Source organism: Pantherophis guttatus, chromosome 1 (genome assembly GCF_059756535.1).
Source record: "Pantherophis guttatus breed Tessera chromosome 1, ASM5975653v1, whole genome shotgun sequence".
Taxonomy (NCBI): Eukaryota; Metazoa; Chordata; class Lepidosauria; order Squamata; family Colubridae; genus Pantherophis; species Pantherophis guttatus.
This window is the reverse complement of record NC_142063.1, coordinates 22,587,259-22,599,940: the sequence shown is the minus strand read 5'-3', so window position 1 is coordinate 22,599,940 and position 12,682 is coordinate 22,587,259. Positions and strand designations below refer to the sequence as shown.

Below are 12,682 nucleotides of genomic sequence, written 5' to 3'. Positions count from 1 at the left end.
CAAACTAGGTAACATCATCAGTGCTAGAAGGGAGTGGGGTATGGTCTCGGTTTATATACAAGTGGCTTGCCCTTTCAGTGTTGGTGGGAATGGTCTTCGTGGTTCTTTGATTAGGCTGTTGCTTACATTGATTGATTGTTTGTCTGAGTTGATAGTTCCTTGAATGGGGTATTGTTTACTGCTTGAATGTTGGTCTAGTATTTAGATCAAGTTAAATTAGAGGTGTTGCCTGCAGCAAAGCCCAAGCGATGCATACAAAACAGATATCACTGGACTGTTTATTTCATCCAATTTTTATATACTGCTGTGTTCTAACACTAATTCCAAGTGATTGACATATAAACTCTGTATAGCCCTGCTCAAACTAGAAAAAAACTCTTTTTTCTCTCACCCTCCAGAGGGTCTTTGGTGAGTCCCAGTTGACTGATAATGTAACGTGGAATGTCTGTTTTGATGCCTTGTCCCACTTTCGCATGACCTTCGGCAGCCTCCAGAAGGTGATAAAATTCTTCCGGGTCAAACTCCTGAAAGCCGGAAAGGGAAGAAGAAGCGGAGAAAATAGAAAACAATGAGCTTTTTCATAACATAATAAGGCTTAGCAACTTAAAAGTCTTAAAAATGAATGAAATTATAACAAAAGTCTTCCTCCACAACAAACCAAAGGCTGTGGAAATGAGCAGGCCTAAAAATAAATCACAAGAGCTCTCCTTCTCTGCCTGGACCTCTCACATTTAGGGACTGTTACTGTTAACAATCCAGGATGGATCCCTTTCATGAAAGCCAATAAACTGTGAAACCTAATCTGTAATAATGTCACTCCGAGAAGACCAAATAATTTTTTTTCTCTTGCACTCAATTCTGCGATGCAGACAGAGCCACAGCAGGAACAACGCCACGATACAGGAAGCAGCAGCTTCCTTGGCTCAGAAATCAGAAGACAAAAGCTTATCTATAAATACCAAAGATTAAAATTTCCCTGTCTCTGCTGCATAAACCCTGCCTAGAACCATCACTCATCTCAACTCTGAGCCATCTGGAAAACTCAAGCTATCGTCTCCTGGTGCCATCATGGGAAACGGAGGTATTTTCAGTTCCAAGAAAGCTTCCATTCCCATATTTCAGCCTGCTTGTAATTAAGTACTGGCCCCAATGAATTCTCACCAAGGATCCATCTTGCACACATGGTCTTGCAAACACTGCCAGCAGCAACAAGCATCCAAAAGTAGACATGAGGGCTTTGTTAGCTTAGTTAATAGCCAGTGATAGCCTCTCCAGTTCAGTATATATGTTTCATCCTTTTTACTAAAAGAAGTTAAAACACAAGTGTAGGCTGAAAGCAAACTAAGTTAACACATCTACTGTACATTTAGCACTGTTTTTTAAGGATAGTCACTGGCAGTATGTTAAATTCAGAAAGGCTAAGGGGTGCTCAAAATTTAAATTTTGGAAAAGTGGCTGGAACCATGCATGTTTAAGTTTAGCTCAGTTTCAGAAGGCTCCAGGAACTGTTTTAGGGACGTGCAGAGTGGGGCTGCATTCTCAAATTGCAGAATAGATCTATCAAATCTCCATGAAGTCTAAATGGATCTTCCAGCTTTATAGTAACAAATGGTTTCAGTAAGAGAAGAAAAGCAAGGCTGTTACCTTTTTGAATTGCTTGTAACCTTCCAGAGTAGGGGTTCTGCAAACTTGGCAACTTTTAAGACTTGTGGACTTCAACTCCCAGAATTCCCCAGCAAGCATAGCTGGCTGAGGAATTCTGGGAGTTGAAATCCACAAGTCTTAAAGTTACTGAGTTTGTAGACCCTTGTTCTAGGGCAGTGATGGCTAACATTTTTGCCGTCGCGTGCCAAAAGCGGGGGAAGCGCGGGGGGTCGAGCGCGCATGTGCCCACACCCATAATTCACTGTGCCCCACCCCCCTGTGCATGCACGTGTGACCCCCCCCCCTGTGTTCCTCCCGCTTTTGGCACGTGATGGCATGGTGGGCCCGGTAGGCCTGTTTTTTGCCCTCCCCAGGCTCCAGAGGCCTTCTAGGAACCTGGGGAAGGGCGAAAATGGCCTCCCCCCCCCCGAGGCCAGAAATGGCCCGTTTCCAGATTTCTGGTGAGCCCAAAAGGCCCAAAAATGCGTACACATGCACCCTGGAGCAGAGCTATGGCAACACTCGCGTGCCCACAGATATGGCTCCGCGTGCCACCTGTGGCACGCGTTCCATAGGTTCACCATCACGGTTCTAGGGGGATCTGGCTGGCCACTGTCAAATGATCGATTACATTATAGATCTTCAATCTGACCCACAAGGATCAAGAGGAAGCTTCAGTTCACATTCACCCTTGACCTTACCATTTGGTTTACAGCTCAATCCACTCAGGCAACCATCTCTACTGTTCTATACAGTTTTGGGGGGGTCTACGTGAGAGTTTCAGCAGAAAAATGATCTCTCAAGGCTTGTTGTTGCTCTAGAGGAGGGGTGTCAAATTGGTGGCTCACAGGCCATATGAGTCACACAGACCCACCCCAGCTCTGCAAAGGGAAAAAACGTTGCAATACATCACGTGATGGCAACGTGATGCCATGAGTTTGACACTTGTGCTCTAGAGGATGATGGAGATCCTGTAACCCTTTGTCCCTTCCCATCCAGCTTAGGCTGAGTATAGCAGATAAGTCAGCTTCATCCTTACCAAGCACTCCAGCAGCCGAGCTGGCCGGGAAATGATGATCAGTAATTTACGGACCAACTGTTCAATGAAGTGCAGTTCCTCACTCTCAGAGCGCTCCTGAGCCTGGCAGAGAGCATAACGAAGAACTCATAAACATTATTGAGGAAAAACTCACCAGAGAAGTCTGGGTTGGTGGGGAAACAACAGAGATACTCACATCTCTTAGCATTTTCTCCAGCTTCTCCTGCAGTTCAATGAAATAGCGGGAGGTAATGAGGGCCCCTTGGGATTTGTTGAGACAGTCACGGGCCAGTTCAATGATCTGGTGGTGAATGAATCCCAGTAGACCATCAGCCAAAGGCAGGATGCTACTGGGTGAGAAAGCAGCTATTGTCTCTTCCAGGCGCTCTTCCATCTGGGCAGTGGCCTTTGAAGGGAGGGAGAAGAGGGAGAAAAGCAGAGGGTGACCGTGCGATCCAGAAGCTTCAGTTGGGATCCACGTACAATTTTCAGTGTTAAGATGACCCCGTCTCAGAAGAACTAAAAGGCTCATGATCAAATCCCCCACTCCATCTTTTGTTTCTCTTGCATCCTTCCAACATTCACGCAAGCTACTTGTAAAAATAAACATGAACTGCAAGAGAAGGGAATGAAGCGCCAAACAGTTCCTTCTGAAATGTGTTGCCCGAGGCACCAAAACAGTGAAATGTCTTTCCTTTGGACGGTTTTCATTCGTCTTTCTCTCATTAAAACACACTTTACTTCAACAAGGTTACGGTTCTTAAATTTCTACAAAATTCCAACACAGGAAAAGAGATGAAAGCCATAGAAGCACAGTACTATGACTGTTGTACCCAATGCTTTTTAAAATACAATTAAATATAATTTATTTCCTTTCAGTGCCATGGGATGTGGAGCCACAATGCTGGATCTAGATTTTAGCAAGGGTTTACAGATTATTCTAAGATAAACCTATGGGTCTATGGTTCATTAATTCTAAGAGATAAAAGAAAATTCCCCTGCTCGGTTCTTAAGAGAGTCTTACCTTTGGGAATCTCTCCTTGTATACATGATTCATCATTACCACTTCATTGTCAAAGATCCCACTTGTCCGCCCAGGGCTGTGAAAAGAAGAGGCAACTGCTGAGGACATGTCCTAAGAACTCAAGCAAGGCAGGAATCAGGAAGTAGAAGAGAGCTTTAGTAATGCTCAAGATGTCACATTTCCCCAAAATTTCTTGCTTTAGCCACAGTTCTCATCTTTTGAATGTGTCAAAGCTGCAGACCGACAATAATCTAACTAATCAGTCAAAGAACCTTTATGTCGTGACTAACTTAAACCACTGAAATCAGGAGGAAGAGAAAACAGCGTTGCCTGATTTTGCTTCCTCCTTTCCTAAAATGCACCCCAATGGCTCAGCATTGGAGTCTGGCCCAGCCATGACTAAAAAAGAATCCAAGGATGATTCTTTCAAATGGATGTGATTTACGGTTGTTCAAACAGCAGAGTTGCTGTTAATTAAAGAAGTCAGTTGTGGATTGTAAAAAGGACAAGGGAGCTACTAGAATATTTGTTCGGCATGACGAACATCCCTGGTTCAATCTCTGGTAAAACAAGGCAGGCAAGGTGAGAACCAGTGGTGGTCAGGGCAGAGATGCTCATCATATAAAAGTACCACTCAGCTTCAAGGCTACCAGACACTATGACATTACATTATCTATATTGAAATTCAGGCACAAGTGCTTGCCCCTCCTCTTTGGATAAGAGTTTCCACTTATCTGCTATTTTAATGAGCCACGGTGGCACAGTGGTTAGAGTGCAGTACTGCAGGCTACTTCTGCTGCCTGCCGGCTGCCTGCAATTTGGCAGTTCGAATCTCACCAGGCTCAAGATTGACTCAGCCTTCCATCCTTCCAAAGTGAGTAAAATGAGGACCTAAACTGTTGGGGGCAAACTCTGTAAAACCGCTTAGAGGGCTGGAAAACACTGGGAAGCGGTATATAAATCTAAGTGCTATTGCTATTGAGAGGAAGACAGCCTCCAGTTTAAATACCGGAGACTGAGCCTTCTCCAGCTTTGCGCTAGCAGGGGGCCACCCACTCAAGGTAAGGCTTTACTCTATTCTTATTTAAGAGATTCTAATCTAGTGCCCCGTCTGACAGTTTTCTGCCAAGTCAAGCGGAGGAGTCAAGTTATGTCATGAATTGCCCAATCGGTGATTTATTGCTCAATCTAGGTGAGGAAATGTAATAGACAGTGTCTCAAATAAAAAAAAAAGTTCTTAGGAAGCAAGTGATAAAGAAGAGATTGTTCTCCTTCTGCAGGAGAGAAAAAAGTGCAGTTCAAGGTAGGTTCACCTTTTTAAAAAAAAATCAGAGTTAGAAAGTTCAGGTGCAAAATGGATGCCTTGTAAGGGGTAAAATGAGTGAATCTTTAAGACATTTGCTAAGAATGGCCATGCATAAATATCCCTACATAAATTCCTTCCTATGAAATCCACTTAATACAGGTAATTCTTGATTTACATCCGCAACCGAGCCCAGAATTTATGTTGTAAATTATGATGGTTATACGTTGAGGCATCCACAGCCCAATTTGATTACCTTTTTTTTTTGCTACAGTTGTAAAAATAAACACAGTGGTCGAAAAGCAAAAGTGGCGGCTGTTAAGCAAACACCATGATTGTGAAGAGAGTCAATGCATACCTATTGGCATTTTTTTCCTCTAAAAATCACCGGAAATCATGTCACATGACTATGGAATGTTACAGCCAAGCAGTAAAGGGAGCTGATTGGCAAATGCAGATATGTGACCCTGGGAGGGTGTGTGCATGTGCTGCCACTGGAACTCTGGGATCAAGTCATGAGTACCTTTTGTATTTTTCCATGGCAATGTTGAACAGTTGCTAAGTGACCAGACATTAAGTGGGGACCACCTGTAGAGCCTTCTCCTACTTTCATTAGTGGTGTCATTCTGAACCATCTAAAGAAGAGACGCCCGTCCAAAGCCAAGAATACCTCAAGCTGCGGGACCGAGGACGAAAATATGGCGAGTGGCGCCCGTCTTCTCCTGGAACGCTTTCGGTGCTGCGGAAGTGCTTTGAAAGGAAGTGCAGTTCATCAGGCGTAGGTTGGTAGGGCAGTTGGTGGAGACGCTCCTGAGAGGAGGAAGACGATGACTGGACAAGAGAAGGAGAAAAAGATGACAGACCAGCATGAGAAGGAAGGTGAGTAACCCTTGTTCTGACACACCATCATGGAATAATTTAATATCTGCAGAAGAGCCTCGGAATAAACAGGCAGCTGGAAAAACTGAGGGAGGGGGAAATGAGGTATTTAAGAAATAAAGTGAAAAAAGCCACTTCCTTTCATAGGAAGATATGCGCTTCCTATGTTAACTCTGGCAACTGTAAAGTTTACATACGTCTAAGCCTTGGTTTCTACGGGGCCTCTTTATCTCGACCACCAGCACTTCTGCAAGCAACTTCTAGGCCTCTCTCAATATCCTCTTAGCCTGGCAGCGTTTTTTAAAAAAGCCACTGAGAGTTTAAATTACAAGTTTGTGTTCCTATTACAGTGCCCAAGCTGCAGAACCAAATTTTCTTTGGAATTACATGTTTGGCCATATTTTTGATGCTGATAAGTTGATACATTTCTAGCAAATACTTGAGACAGCCAGTGAAAGCAGAAATAAGAACAGTTCAACAGCACCAACTTAAAAAAAAATTATAGCAAAGTAGGTTAATTCCCACCTTAGGAAAGCAGGTATGAAATGAATATTTCCAGGAAAACAAGATGGAAAACAGGTTATTGGCAGGTGCCATTCATCCCATCTCCAAAGAAATGTCTGTCTTAATGGACTTCATGTAGCTCACCCTTTCTCGGTCTCCTGCTTTCTATATGAACTACAGTGATAATTCTTAGATTTCCTAGACTAGAAAATATGAATCTGACTCACTTTAGCACACAATCTGCCTATTAATAAGATGCTAGATTTACTCCATGGTACTTACTGAAACGGTGGAGCTGGGGGTGTTGGTCCCATAGCCGGAGGAGGGCAATGACGCGAGTGACCACCTTCGGCCATCAGCCCTGCAGAAACAGAGGTAGACATTACGACAAGTCTTGGAGAACAGAGGATTGCTATTTAAACCCAATAAATGCACCGTCAAACTGATGAAAACAATTGAGAAAGGCTAATATGACTGCCCAAATATCATCTACAATAGAGGTCCCCAACACCTGAGCTATGGACCAGTATTGGTCCGTGTCTTGTTAGGAACTGGGTCGCACAGCTGGAGGTGAGGGGCGGGTGAACAAAATGTATTTGCAGCCACTCCCCAGTGCCAGCATCGCTGCCTCAGTTGCACCTCAGCTCATCAGGCATTAGATTCTCACAGGAGCGTGAACCCTGCTGTAAACTGCGCATTTGAGGGATCTAGGTAGCACTCTCCTCCTCCCCAACCCCGTCTGTTGAAAAATTGTCTTCCACAAAACTGGTCCCTGGTGCCAAAAAGGTTGAGGACCACTGATCTGGGGGAAAGAAGGGACTTTTTCCTTATACACATCAAAGGCCCTTTATATCCCCATACCTTTTCTCTTTCAAACCCAGTCAAAATACACCGTATATTCCAGACCAAGCAGAGATTTTTTTTTTATGACTTTTCCCTAGGATGATTCTCTTTATGTGAATGTGGTATTTCTAACTACAAGCTCTCATCTTCTCCCCAAACTGCCAAATGCTGGAATAAGAGGAACCATCTTCGGGCACACAAACACACATATCCTTGCCCTCCAGTTCCCTGTTTTGCCTTCTTGGTAGCTTCTTTAAAAGATTTATAAAAACAAGACAATAGGTCTTCCAGCATATTTCAGGCTGTTTGGCTCTACATCAGGCAGACTTCCTGAGGGAACTACAGATGGTTGCCAGGGCTAGAGAATTATGAGGATTCTCTCCTTCAATCAATCCTAAACATTGGACTGCTTCTCAGGGCTTCAATCAGTGGACAGTAATATCCACTTCTGAAAGATGAATTCTTTTTTTGATAACTGCAAAATATCTATTCTCAACAGAATTCCCAACAGTAGCAACATACTGCAATCAAGAAAATTAAAATTAAAGCTTTATTTTGCTCAGCAATTAGGGGAAATCAATGAAGTTTCTTTTTATTTACTTCCGACCCAGCAGCCAAAGCGCTATAATTTGCAATCTCCAAATCTGAAAAATTGTTCTTCTTTTAACTTGGGGCAATGGATTGTATTTAAATATACACATCATCTTTTCTCCCCCCCCCCCACCCCACCCCAAAAGTCAAGGCAATTAGCGGAGAGCCAGACTGTCTGTTCTGGGTGATGGTTTTCTTATGGGTCATGATTCAATGATTAAGTTTTTGCCCACAAAAAAAGTAATGGTCATTTTTTATTTTTCATTACCAGCTCTGTTAACAAGGCCACTCTATAACAAAGTATTTATAGCACAGTCCCTAACAGAACAGAACGACTGAATAGATTTAAGAATCCTACATGATTTCTTCCTGTTGTTAAAGTTACCTGTCAGTTCGAGGAACATGGCTTTTTCCGAGGCATCATTGAGCGAACAGGAGAAGTAGAAAAGCAAAAGGAAGTAGGGAAAGAAAAGGGTGGGGGAGGATATACAATTAGGAATCACAGGAAAATGCCTTCCCCAGGCCTGGGGGCATTTTTCTAAACCCTCCCCCAAACTGAAATTAGAAATAGTTATACAGTATGTACTTTACTTCATTTGATTTTTTTTTAATGTAAAAATTGATTGGCAAGCAAAAGAATGAAAGACCCAACAGCTTGCGGTCATTGCTCTTGGGGAAAAAATAATTTAATTCATACAACTGTCTAATTTTTTTCGATTCCAGTTCAGAAATGAACTTGGGAAGGAATAAAAATTCCAACGTAAGTTAGAAAGTAGGTTGAAAAAGAACAGAGTGATGTTACTGTGTAGAAGTTAGCTATAATTTCTACAATGGAGAAATTTATTCTGCACATGATTAGAGATATGTCAGACACAAAGAATCAGGACCATTTGTAAGGCTGTGGCATGGATTTATTCAAGCCTATACACAAGACTCTGGTCAATCAAATTTCAACACTAAATTGGCACCAGATAAGGGTCAACAAAATTCAGGAGGGGTTGGACTTGGAGGTCTTATGGGAACGCAAAGACTCTAAACTGATGATGCACTTAACTCCGCCCCCAGCTCTCTTCTTCTACATCATGGGTATCAAACTTGTGGCCTCACGTTGCCGTCACATGACATATTGCGATGTTTTTTCCCTTTGCGGAACTGGAGTGGGCATGGCCTGAGCGTGATGCATCCAGCCCACGGGCCGCCAGTTTGGCACTCCTGTTCTACATCATACTTTCATTTTGATAACTGTGATTCAAGGCAAACTCTGTCATGAGAAATAAGTCTTTTCCTTCCAAAACTCACAAAGTAATGATGTATGGCAAAGAAGAAAACCTGTAGTTGACAAACTAGAAAGGGAAGCCTCTCTGAGGTTTTTTACTCAATTTGCAATTATGTTTTGATTTGATATGTTTGACAAACATATCTTTATTACCTGAGAACCATTTTCAAAACACACTTTTTCTTAAAATTCATTATATGCCTTTAAGGAACAAAAACTTGCTGACGTTTAGCAAAACTGGATCTAAATCTGGAGAGGAAATTATCCTGCACAAATAGCTGCTTTGAATTCCACAATGGAAAAAGAAGGGAGAGATAAATTTCCACTTCTAGGCAAAAATGGAGATTTCCAAGGCATTTATATAATAACAATATAAAAATCAGGAGTGAGTAAGTAAAATAACTCACTTTTCCAATTTGTGAAGCCCTAATATTTTATTGATAGCATCTCTACTGCTTGCTCCCCACTTTGCCAAACTTTGAAGTGGAACTCTTTCTCTTAGCCTAGATTCACTTCCTTCCATCCTTCTTCTTCCCTGGTCCCAAATAGCTTCTGTGGTCCCTTACAGCAGACTCCCCTGATTCTTTCCACCAGATGTGGCCACCGAAGAAGTTGTGGCCTCTTACCTGCGAACAAATGGAAAGCTGGCAGAGGCACCAGTGGAGAAGTTGCGAGGACTATCAACTGGACTGCTACTGGCTGCAGAGAGAGAGGAGGAGATTGGACAGAGGCAGGACAAAAGAAAACAATGGACTTTTATTAAAGATTCAAAGGGTATAGAAGAAACCAAGAGATCTTGAACACCACTCAAAAACTTAAAGTTGGGTAGGAATGGGTGCTTCAAGATTTATCCATCAAATACCTCTATTCTAGGAATCTATGGAAATTCTCAGTCATCCAGGTCATGGTTGTCCCAAAGGTGCTTTTTTCAAGAGGCAATGGGACTTTCTGGTTTTTCTTTGAAGACATTTCACTTCTCATCAGTTCTTGGATGAGAAACGAAACATCTTCAAAGAAAACCAGAAAGTCCAGTGGCCTCTTAAAAAAAGCACCTTTGGCACTCTATTCTAGGAATTACACTGACTGCTGGTGAGCAGACTTCTCTGAGCAATTCAAGTGCTGATTACTACTTGAAAATCCTACAGAGCTCAAGACTTGATTATCTCTCTAAGACTGACTACTCCAATGTGAATCTGCCAACCAGGTAGATCTTGGAGAGAGGTCATGTGAAGGTCCCATCCCTTCACATGACATTTCCACCTACAGAAAGCCTATCTCAGGATCTTCTCACTGTGGCTACTCTTATTGTGGAACAGGTTGTCCTTTATCTTTCCTGATAAAGAATACTTTGTTATAGACACTCCCTAATGAATGTCCACAAAAAAACATGGCTCTAGGAAAGAGTCTAAGGAGAATATTAGATGTTGGTATCTACCTATGTTACTCAGTGCTATTATAATATTAATATTCTTTTGCTATGTTAATCTTCTGGGGTACTTTTTCTATATATGCCACTATGAAACATTGGGAATTGAGTAGCATAGAACTGCTAGTAAGTAAATGAATAAATGAATATTTTAAAAAGTGGCTAGTCTCTGATTAATTTTGTCACTCAATAAAACATCCGTCATGAAAGAAGCAGAGGAAGGAAGCATCTCATGGAAAAGAAAATTTATATGTCAGCCCAACCCACTCATGGGGACTTCAGGTGGCTTATAGAACTAAAACACCCAATACAAAACTCAATAATTCACCACCCACCATCCCCCAGTGACAACAAGCAAATCAACCACTTGATGGGTTCCATATCATCCTGAGATCACCAGGCCCCATGGCAAAATCATGTCTTCAGGACCTTTCAAAACAGAGTCAAAGGGGTAGGTGGGGTGTCAATCTTTTTCCACAAGGATGATGTTCCACAGGGAAAGAGCCACCACGGAGAAGACCCTTTTTCTTGGTCGCACTAGATGGGCCTTCTTAAGAGAGGAGATCTATAACACACCTCTTCCCTGCTCTGGTGGATGGGCAGATATAAACAGGGAAAAGATGGTCCTTCAAATAACCTGACGTTACATGATGTTGGCCATCATATTGAAGATAATACAAGAGATTATTTCACTAGGACTCTCTTCCCACAACTCAGAATGCAGCACCAAGATATTCTTCACCATAAACCTGAGTCCAGCTTGCCACTTTTCATGTCTTGGTAGGGATATCCGTCCTCTGTTCCTCCAACAAAGAAGCTTTTCTAATTTGGCATACACTTACCTGTTGGCACAGAGAGGGGCGACAAAGGACGTGAGAGGGTAGGCGAAGGAGTTCCAACCACTAGGCTCTTCCTGTTGCTGCGACAGCTGCAAAAGCAGGATAAATGATATTATGCCAGGGACAAGGTTTCATAGGCAGCAAGTATCACCAGAACTCTGGGGTAGGAAAAATTCAGAATATTATGGGTTTTAATGATATATTCTTAACTACCAAGGCTAATGGAAAATGGAATGAAAGTTTAAACAGATATTGGCTGGGGAATTTTGGGGGTTGAAGTCCACACAATCTTAAAGTTGCTGAGGTTGAAAGACAATGATCCAAAGACCATGGTCATGATTAATGAAACACACGCAAATTAATGAAACACTTCAATGCAACAGCCGCTTTTTCAGTCAATTCAATAAAAAGTTATGATCCTGGCACCAGGATGGAAGTTAAGTCTCTATTCCATTTGTTGAAAGAAAAGTAAATGGGAAGTGTGTAGACACAGGCCACTGCCTAGAACAGGGGTGTCAAACTCAAGGCTCGTGGGCCGCATCTGGCCCACAGGGTGTTTAGATCTGGCCCGCGGGGCCACCCTGGAAACAGCGAAGCACTGGCTTGTGGTGCTTCTGCTAGCAAAAACAGAGCCACATGCGGCCCTCCCAGACTCTGTTTTCAGCCATGACGGCCTCCTGAAGCCCTCTGCCAGTGAAAATGGGGGGGGGGGGGGCTGCGTGCAACTGCAGGAGGCTGTTGTGACTGAAAATGGGGCCCAGGGGAGCTGTGCACACCCCCAATCTCCGTTTTCGCTGGCAGAGGGCTGCAGGAGGTCATTGTGGACAAAAACAGGGCCCGGGGGAGCTGCATGTGCCCCCCGAGCTCCATTTTTGCTGACAGAGTGCTCAGGCCACCACAGGCATCCCCCCGATAGGAGTTACCTCAACCTGGCAACGCCCACCCCAGCCACACCCAACCCGGCCCCCCAAGGTCAAGCACAACCCTAATACAGCCCTCAATGAAATCGACTTTGAAACCCCTGGCCTAGAACCAGTGGCAGACAGCCCATCTGCCTCCAAGACTTAAATATCAGCCAAAAGCATTCCCCCAGGAATGGAATGGAAAGTCACAGTCAGAAGCATCAGCAGCTGAACTTGAGAAAGGAAGTGATTCACTGTTGCCCTAAGCACAATTCACAATGACCTGGGATCCCTTTTCATGGCTGCTTGGCAAGATCAGGGCATAAGGAAAGTGGGAGTGTCCAGCCAGGAGGAAACAGACAGCACAACAGGGGAGAGCCACTTTGCTGACCTGGATCAGCAACTGGACATT

The 12,682-nt window shown here is 43.3% G+C and overlaps 1 protein-coding gene across 6 annotated transcripts in view; it reads right to left on the bottom strand.

Annotated features, from left to right (window-relative positions):
- MAST3 (microtubule associated serine/threonine kinase 3) overlaps positions 1–12,682 on the bottom strand; it is a 77,538-nt gene that overhangs the window by 25,394 nt on the left and 39,462 nt on the right. For 3 of the 6 annotated variants that reach the window (XM_034437567.3, XM_034437565.3, XM_034437568.3), the window contains 9 exons: positions 11,372–11,457; positions 9,730–9,802; positions 8,213–8,233; positions 6,676–6,754; positions 5,681–5,841; positions 3,708–3,783; positions 2,880–3,089; positions 2,684–2,785; positions 392–524 (listed from right to left, as the gene is read on the bottom strand). In XM_034437567.3, the coding sequence (XP_034293458.2) occupies positions 392–524; positions 2,684–2,785; positions 2,880–3,089; positions 3,708–3,783; positions 5,681–5,841; positions 6,676–6,754; positions 8,213–8,233; positions 9,730–9,802; positions 11,372–11,457 (941 nt within the window). The remainder of the gene's footprint in view (positions 1–391; positions 525–2,683; positions 2,786–2,879; positions 3,090–3,707; positions 3,784–5,680; positions 5,842–6,675; positions 6,755–8,212; positions 8,234–9,729; positions 9,803–11,371; positions 11,458–12,682) is intronic. The other 3 variants (XM_087894515.1, XM_060694157.2, XM_087894516.1) reach the window with 1 other exon arrangement.